The 9203-nt window shown below is 38.0% G+C and overlaps 1 protein-coding gene across 1 annotated transcript; it reads right to left on the bottom strand.

Annotated features, from left to right (window-relative positions):
* Positions 1 to 844: 844 nt before the first annotated feature.
* LOC143556991 (DNA-directed RNA polymerases I, II, and III subunit RPABC5-like) lies at positions 845 to 6062 on the bottom strand. Its single transcript, XM_077046169.1, has 4 exons — positions 5980 to 6062; positions 5825 to 5883; positions 4138 to 4232; positions 845 to 1131 (listed from the first exon to the last, which is right to left on the bottom strand). The coding sequence occupies exons 1-4, from the start codon at positions 6013 to 6015 to the stop codon at positions 1106 to 1108; spliced, it is 216 nt and encodes a 71-aa protein (XP_076902284.1). The 5' UTR covers positions 6016 to 6062; the 3' UTR covers positions 845 to 1105.
* Positions 6063 to 9203: the final 3141 nt, after the last annotated feature.

Here is a 9203-nt window from a genome sequence, read left to right as displayed (position 1 = left end):
CCGTAGTGGGGCGACAAAATGAGCGATTTGGGACAATTTTTTTGGTGAACACCACCATCCAGGCGATATTGGGGCGAAATGGTGTGGGGGGGGAGGGGGGTGGCGATGACTATTTGTCGCCTGTTGTATGTTTGTGTTTATTAAAATTATATATGTGTGTGTAAATATAAGGCTACAACACCATTACACCCCTAAAAACCACCATTTGCTAATTGGGCGTCACATGACGCAAGTCGCCCCAATTTGTAGCTCCTTCACTACACATAGCCTTATGTAGTGCGTATCGTGCCATAATGTATACATTATCTGTCCATACCATTCATTAAAAAAATGTGTATGGCTTCACTTAATTATGCTAAAATTGTACCAAGTTAATTTGAATCTACTCCGATTATACAAATCAATTTGGATATCTAAAACATGTTAAATTAAAATTGGTTCAATTAGGTGAGCACCCCGACCATCATATGTGGCCACCAGCGCCACCTATAAATGCCACCACCACCACCATTACCGCCACATTATTCCTTTTAATAAATTTATAAGAATTGGCATTTGACATCATAGTTTTAAAATATAGATGAGATACATCATGCATTAATCAGAAAACAACATGAAGAATATTTTATTTGATTGCAAACGTGTGTTTCTGCGTACACATTACCATATCCACAAGTAACTTTGTATATCTGCAAAGTATTGCAATGTGATTAATTCAATCATAAAAACAAACATGTCCCACGACCAAGGGACCCTCTAGAGCCTATGCCAATAAATGTGAAAATAACCTACAAAAAATGGCTAGCAAAGGCAAACAAGATAACCGACTTATCATAACACCTGATCTTTGAAAAATAAAATACACATGCAAGAACGTATGTCACAGTTGCACATAAAGAAGCATATATTTAGAATGCTAATGCATAAACATAGACACAGGTGTCATAGTTAGATAGATTATAGATGCTACATGCCATAAAACTAGAAGTTGCTTGTTTCCAATAATACTACGCTAATATTAGAACAGAACACAAAGTTATAACAGAATGCCAGTACACTTGTTTGAAGTAATCTCGATCCATTACTAACATTCTCCAATGAAGCCTCAACTGGTGTCTGATTTTTCCAATGCTGAAACACAAAGATCAATTTGGTTGTTAAAAAAGATGATAAAAAACAAATTTACTAGCGATTAAAAAAACAAAAACGATAATAAGCATTCATATTGCCCAAAATCAATAATAGTTAGTTAGACTTATGTAGCTCTGCCAGGTTGTGGCTTCACATTAAATAATAGGATTGTCGCAAGATTAATGATTTAAAATCTCCAATAAATAAAATTTTCAAGTTACAATTACTTTGAGAGCATTCTCGATGTTGTAACATGTTGGATATGATCAACTGGGTCCCAAGTATTCCCTTATTTTTTATATTATTATAATAAAAAATTTTAACACAGGCGCACTACGCAATAAAATGTTGCAAACTTAATGAACTGAATGTCTGAATATAATAACTAGTTTAATCCTGGCATAAAAACAAAGTCAATTGTCAGGCATTGACAAAAATTGAGTGATTGAGTCCCATGTTAGAAAATTTAAGATAGCTATCCCACCCCATCACACAAGCACACACAAACTTTTTTTTAAAAGACAAATGTATTTGAGTGAGTCTATATTGTTGGGTTATGAAGGCCTTTGGGCCGGTTTTATTAGGAGGCCCAGTTTGGTTCCTAATTATGTTTAACCCTAATACTGTTTATTATATATATCCCATCATGTAATTGTAATCTTGGTTCTGAGCTAATAAGAAAACCTAGTTGCAGCCCGTGGACGTAGGTCCCCTCGCGGGGACCGAACCACGTTAAATTCTTGTGTCGTTTATATTTTCGTTTATGCGTGTTTATCGTTGTGCATGTGTGTGCTGTTTCGCTTCCGCGCGCCGCTTTGTTCCTAACAAGTGGCATCAGAGCTTTGGCTTGTTGGACACACGGTTCGTTGCACTGGTAACGATTTCGCAGAAGGTTTTGGTTCGAATCTGTTTTTTGGTGATTAGGGTTGGGTAGGTCCGTCACCGTGAATAACTCTTGGAGATCGCAGGGTTAATTTCTGGTTCGTGTTCATCAGTGATCGACAGTCAAGATTGGTGGCTGTCAGGCTGAGTTAGGGTTTGACTATTTATTATCAACCGTAAATTAGGGAACCGGGTTTTGTGAAGACCATTTAGGTTCGGGTTCAGATTTGTTTGCAAGAGATTAGTCTGAGGTAACTTTATATAGTTTATTTACAGTTAGTTGATTTATCGGTTATTGCAAGAGCAAATCGGTTTATTTGGCAGTGTTCTGTTGAACAATCGTCAAGTTTAGGCCCGTGCCCTTGTTGTGTCTGTTCACTGTTTTCGATTTGTTCTCGTTTGTTATTGTTATAACTGAAGACGAGGTGGTTATGATCGGAATGTTGACGGTTATGGATTTTGGTTGATTGGTTTGTCATGTGAACTTGGATATAGTACTGGTGATGGATAAACTTGGAGAAAATGGAACCAGCGGGTGTGCTGGTGACGGCATAAGTGGAAAAAAAAAAATGAGGTTAGTGGCAAGTCATGTTAACTATTGCTCGTTTGGATGATCTTTCGGTTAGGGTTTGAGTTAACTGATCGTGTGTACGGTCATAGAACCCTTGGTACCCGCTTGATTTCATGAAAGTTCTACTGTTGTTATAGCTGTTTGCCTGTTAGCTGGTTCGAAACTGTGATTATTACTTCTTGTTCGTTTGGAATTGTAAAGTTATATCTTGTTTGGTGGTGATCAGTGGTACACCATTTGAGAGGTTCAGGATCTCGTGTTGGGTAAAGTTATTTGCCGGGATAGTACGAGTGGGGTTCATCTCATGGAGTGTTGGTGTGGCATGGGTTGGGATAACAGAGACAGTGGGAGCTGGGCATAGTCGACTTGGTAGGTTGCGTAGAGGTGAGACATTTTAAGGGTCGATGTCGAAAGGTTTGGAATTCTGCTTTTGAGAATGTATCTGGGGTTGATGCATTGGGACTCAGTGAAGGCGGTGACGACTCTTGGGTTCAAGATTATGGTATGCTTTATTTATTACTCACTTCAATGAAGCATTGTTGAATCTTTTAATTAAAGACTTTTGGAAGATACGAGTTTTTTTTTGTATCGTCGGAAGAAGTGAACCAACTTCCGAGTTATAAGGTCTTGGCTCGCTGAATCGGGTAGAGCTAAGAGGTTTCAGTTTGCAGACATGAAGCCTGGAGCCACAGTGATGTTAGTTTGAGCGTATTCGGAGGAGGTCTGAACATGTTCGGGGTTTTGGCAACAGTGGGAGCACGCGGTGTGTTCTAGGTTCGTTTCCAAAGGGACGTTGGGGGAATCCGAATGTGAAAATCTCTCCTGGTATAGTCTGCTGATTTGGAGAGTGTTTATCCTCTGGAAGTCTTTGAAGCCGGTTGTGTGAGTAAGTGAGGGTCGGTTAAGATTGAGGATGAGTCATTGGCGAGTTTTGTCATGGCTGGGTCTGGGATGACCGGATTGGAGTTCTCGGGAGCTTCAATAGGCCTTTCAGGTAACTGATGAGAAGGGCGGATGCAACCAGGGTGTGGATTGGTAGAAATCTTAGTTTGTTCCTAGAGAACTGGAGGCTTGGAGAACTTCTTTTGTTGAAGTTTTAGCTTGTTCTTGGAACTGGAGGCTTGGTAGATTTCTATTACTGAAGATTACTAGAGTTACTGGATGAATGAGATTGTTATATTTACTTGGATGGCAGGCTGGAATTTATCGCAAGGCCTTCAAGTGGGAGATTGTTGGGTTATGAAGGCCTTTGGGCCGGTTTTATTAGGAGGCCCAGTTTGGTTCCTAATTATGTTTAACCCTAATACTGTTTATTATATATATCCCATCATGTAATTGTAATCTTGGTTCTGAGCTAATAAGAAAACCTAGTTGCAGCCCGTGGACGTAGGTCCCCTCGCGGGGACCGAACCACGTTAAATTCTTGTGTCGTTTATATTTTCGTTTATGCGTGTTTATCGTTGTGCATGTGTGTGCTGTTTCGCTTCCGCGCGCCGCTTTGTTCCTAACATATATCTGATTTAAGTTGATAATAAGGAATGAAAAGAGATTACTGTTGTAGTTGAGAAGCTTTTCAATGAGATCAACATGAGTCATAAGCATTCTTCTGCAACAGTAACGAACAAGCCCCAAAGCATCAAGAGCATCTCTGAACAATTCATGTATCAAATATTGGTTATTTAAAGTGCAAATGAATCATAGTTCCCATATAATAAACAGTCATAATTTCCTTGAGACAAATTACTAAATGGTACAGATCATGTGAGCATTTCAGCCTATATGCATATATGGATAGCGTTTGATAGCATAGAAAGCCGAATACTAGAAATGTCCCATACTTAAAGGTGTACATCTCTCGCTTGTATAAAGACTCGACATGTGTTAAAAAAATTATAGGTGTGGTATAGAGATTACAAGATCAAAAACATGTCATCCATGTAACATATATCAATACACTGCACATGTTCTATAGATAAAAAATAAGATAAAAAAGAAAACATGAGGATCTACTTACAGTTTTTTGCTAGTTTACACCTCACATGAATATCTAATAACTTCAAACTAGAGTAACAAGTCACACATCACAACCACTTCAATACCTCACCAACTCCATCCCTTGGTGAACTACCACAAAAAAACTACTTATTTCTATAGCAAGAGTGTGAGCGTGGTTAACTTATACAGTTTACAGTTTACTTTAAACTTATCACATTCATAATACTATCTCCTAGCATACCTCAATCAACAAATATACCCCAGCAAAACTGTGCCACATCCAACTCCCGCAACTAACAATTTGCGTTGTTTCTTCTTGTATAGATTCAAAATGTTTTTAAGAAAGGTAAAAAGGTCATCACTAAATAATTAGCAAGAAACAGACACCGAAACCCAGAAGTTACCAAGAAAAGGTAATTGAAGAAAATACATACTTAAAACGTGCCCATCTCTTACTTTTTGTAAGGACTCAATACATGTCAAAATAATGTATAGGTATGGTGTACATACTATAGAGCCTCAAAATCATGTCATTCACGTAACATATATCAATACATTGCACATGTTTTATAGATAAAAAGGAAACCAAAAGGCTCAGATAAAAAGTTTCAGTTAGTCTACCCTCATGAATATTTAATTTCACATTGGGGTTTTACGCATCAACAATTATGCAGCCATACAACTGTGTCAATTCCAAGTTCCAACTACCAAAACTAACATTGTTTCTTCTTACAGAGATCCATAATGTTTTAACAAAAATAAAAGATCATCAGTAACAAATAAGCAAGAAAACAAACAACCGAAACCTGAAGTAAAATGTTCCCAAACTTTCTTCAAAACCTTTTTGAAAGGAAAAAAAAAGCGATAACAGTATTTATCATAGCGGCTTTCTGGTAATATTATTTAGTGCAGCTACAGAAAGGTTAACATAACAATATAAACCGACTGTATTAGTTACAATAACCATATCATAACACCTATCTAAATGCAAGTTTCACTGCAACAACCATTGAAGTTCATAATGTGTATTACTAATTACTAAAGCAAGCAGAAGTATAAATTACATATTCAACACGGTTATCAGTTATTTACACCGCATCGGTTTAGGGTCAACAACATAACAATTGCGCAATACATACTAGAATCTTCAGTGTTGAATGTTCAGTAAACCCTAATTTCTTCAATTTCTATCATATAATTGGTTCACAAATAAAGCAAGTGAGTACATAAAAACAAAAAACTGACCCTTCGGTGTAATCAGACTGGAGAAGGTCAAGATACGTGTCCCATTTGTTTCCAATAACCTCACAAAAGAAGAAGAAGAAATTATTAATATTTAGAGCGTTGTTGTAAGGAAATTATGAAACCATGTGTGTGTATACTGTTGAACGATTGATTACCTTGCCGCAGGTGAAGCATCTGACCGGAATAATCATGTTTGACCTGGTGACTTTCGCCTTCACAAATTCAAGCAGAAGCTGCGGTTTTAGGAATGAGTTTGCGGTTTGTGTGGGCGGCTGCCTCGCTTAAATAGCCGGGCTGTTAGGCTAACTATAAAGAATAATAATAATAATTAACCTTGTAAAAAAATTATTAAACTAGCTTTTATATATATATTTATTATTAGGGGTGTGCGTGGTGCGGTTTGATGCGGTTTTGGGCTAAAACCGACCCGAAAACCAAACTTTGGTTTTTGGATTTTTTGAAACCGTTCAGTTTCTGTTTTCATTTTGGTTTCGGTTTCGGTTTTTTCTAGTTTTGCCATTTAACTTTAAAATTTTTTGGTCGAAAAAAAAATTGACAAAAAATAATGAATTAAAGTATAAATAATTTTCTTCATTGTTAACTAATAAACTAATAGATTAATATACATTTAACTAAAAATATTTGAGATACATATTTATTAAAATTCTTATAAATTACCTAAATAAAAAATAAAAATTTAGGAATTCAGTTTGGTTCGGGTTTTCAGTTTTTATACATGAAAAACCAAAACCGAACCGTTAGTTTGGTTTTAAAAAAAACATAAAATCAAACCATCGGTTTTTGTTTCAGTTCGATTTTTTCAGTTTGAATTTTTTGATTTTTCGGTTTCGGGATGGTTTTTTCGGGTTTTTGCACACTCCTGTTTATTATCAAATTTTGACCAGCCTTATAAACAATTTATGATTGTCCTAAATCACATGTATTGATATTACAAGTTTACGAAACAACTAGTCGAAAACGACAACTTATAAAACTACAATAGCCTATGCATCAAACAACAAAACCGACTACACCCAATATAGCAAAGCAAAGATGTATCTGTGCAATATAACATTTTACTTTTGAGTTGATGACACAAATAACCAATTGTTGGGTGCGGATTTTTATCCTCAGAATTGAGCCAAATTTAAGGATATCGACTTAAGCTGCTATTCTGAGGAAGGTACGTTGACTAATTCAATTATCCTATATTATTCTTGTTTGTTTTGAAGATAAGAACACATGGTAAATGTGATTATAAGAACGTGGATTGCAACGGATATTATCTGGACTTCGTCAATTCGAACGTGGGCAACTAACGGATTATGGAAGAATTAGTCTAGGGTTTCCGGTTATTTCAGGATAACGGTTGTAACCTTTTCTTATATAAACGAGCTAATAATATCGTTAGAACACACACCTTCACTTGCTTAGCTACTAGCATACATTGTAACACATAGTTTACGTTCACTTATTAGCTCCACCACTTGTAATCACCTTTTTTGTCGTTAATAAAGTTGACGGTGATGGTTTTCACCGTTTGGGGGTTTTTTGTGCCGGAGATTATCATAATCATGTACTAATCCGACCAAAGATTACATTCTTAATCTTTGACCGAAATAATTCGACCAAAGCTTACGTTGTTAATTTTTGACCGAAGTAAGATTATCATAATCAAGGGTTTTTTCCCTCGTAATCACATCGTTGTGTTCAATATATTTATCATCAAGCACTTCACCTCATGCACTAATTTGATCAAAAGTTGCTTTGCTAATTTTTTACCGAAACAATTTGGCGCCCACCGTGGGGAAAACGGTGCTTTGATCATTATTCACTCTCAAACTAAACCCTACTCTCAATATCCACAACATGTCTTCCTAACCCAAGATTGTTTCCTCTTCTGCCGCAGCCTCGGATTCCTCAGCGAGGCCGCTTATGCCTCTCCCTCCTGCTGGTGGTATCCCGAAGAAACCTGACAATGTTCAGAAGAAACCTGCTACTCTTGTGTTCTCAGGTTCAAGGTCATCTCCCCAGGATCCTGTCGTGGTGTCCAACAACGACCTTCTATCTCTATACAGGCGGCTGCAGGAACAGATGGATCGCCTGAACAAGACCAACCAGATGCTTGTGAGGGAACTAGAAGATTTCAAGAAAGCCAAGAAGCCGGCGGAAGAATTCACACCACTAGTCCCGAGATCTCTGGATTTCATTTCTCCAGAATCTTGAGGATTGGTGCATCCAGAGCTGACCATGGCGTACAACTCTGGATCCTCATCTCTCTAGCATTTGGGGTCTGTGGGATTGCACTTAATAGGATCCCAAGGGTACCCGTATGCGTCCTCTGTTGGGCCTTTTCAACATGCAGGATTCTCAGGTTTGTCACATCCGGGAGGACCCTCCGGATTGTTCCAACAGTCTGGATCGTCATGATTGTTTCAACAGTCAGGATCCTCATGATTGTTTCATCAAGCGGGGTCCTCAGTTTCTTATCAACAAGCGGTATCCTCAGGATTACCGCAAGGGTCTGGATCCTCATGATTGTTCCATCAGGCTGGTCCTTATCAGCATGTGGCATCTTCGGGATTAGCTCAAGCTCAGCAGCCTTCAGGATCTCTGATGTGCACCAAGGAGACTTTATCCCGATGCAGGCTAACACTCCAACTGCTCCGTTTACTACCCCTGGAAATACTATGTTTGGGAATGCGAACTACAACACCCAGACTGTTCCTCAGAATGTTAATCAGGGTAACTCTTTCAATACAATTCCATTTAATGCTAACCAAGGATTTTTGCAGGATGCAGGTGTAAGTTCAAGTTTAGCCCGGGAATTACAGAAGCTTAAGGACATGATATCGAATGTCCCCGGCGTGATCCGTCCCATAGCTGAAGTTCCCACTGATAGTCACAGAATATCCCGATTTGTGCCATCAATTAGCGACGTACAGATCTCAAAACAGTTTCAAACCCCAAATATGAAACTATATGATGGCTCAACGGATCCTGAAGAACATGTCGCACAATATAGAGAACGTATGGAGATCAATCCAATCCCTATAGAAATCAAGGAAGCATGTCTTTGTAAAGGGTTTGGGTCTACCTTGACCGGAGCAGCCATGAAATGGCTACTGAGTATTTCTCCTAACACTATCACTTTTTTTTTCTCATTTAGTTAACATGTTTAATAACCAGTTTTCTTGCAGTAGAACTTTTGGGAAAATGACAGGTGATCTTTATAGGGTTACCCAGAATCCTGGGGAATCCTTGAGAGATTTTATTACCAGGTTTAGTAAGGAGTCGCTGGAAATTCCGAATCTAAACCCTGCTTCAGAAGTGGAAGCTCTCAAGTTGGGATTAGAAAATGGCTCCTCTTTCTATGATG

The sequence above is a fragment of the Bidens hawaiensis genome, unplaced genomic scaffold (assembly GCF_021521415.1).
Source record: "Bidens hawaiensis isolate Kalapana, Puna unplaced genomic scaffold, B.hawaiensis_p1.1 tig00018766_1, whole genome shotgun sequence".
In the NCBI taxonomy this organism is placed as follows: Eukaryota; Viridiplantae; Streptophyta; class Magnoliopsida; order Asterales; family Asteraceae; genus Bidens; species Bidens hawaiensis.
The sequence above is the reverse complement of the archived record's forward strand: the minus strand, read 5'-3'. Positions and strand labels throughout refer to the sequence as shown.

Coding starts and splice junctions, on each gene's coding strand:
- LOC143556991 (XM_077046169.1), bottom strand. CDS start 6,015: ATGATTATTCCGGTCAGATGCTTCACCTGCGGCAAG. Junction 4,233..5,824: donor CAGTCTGATTACACCGAAGG/GTCAGTTTTTTG, acceptor TGAATTGTTCAG/AGATGCTCTTGATGCTTTGG. Junction 1,132..4,137: donor AAAGCTTCTCAACTACAACA/GTAATCTCTTTT, acceptor TTTGTGTTTCAG/CATTGGAAAAATCAGACACC.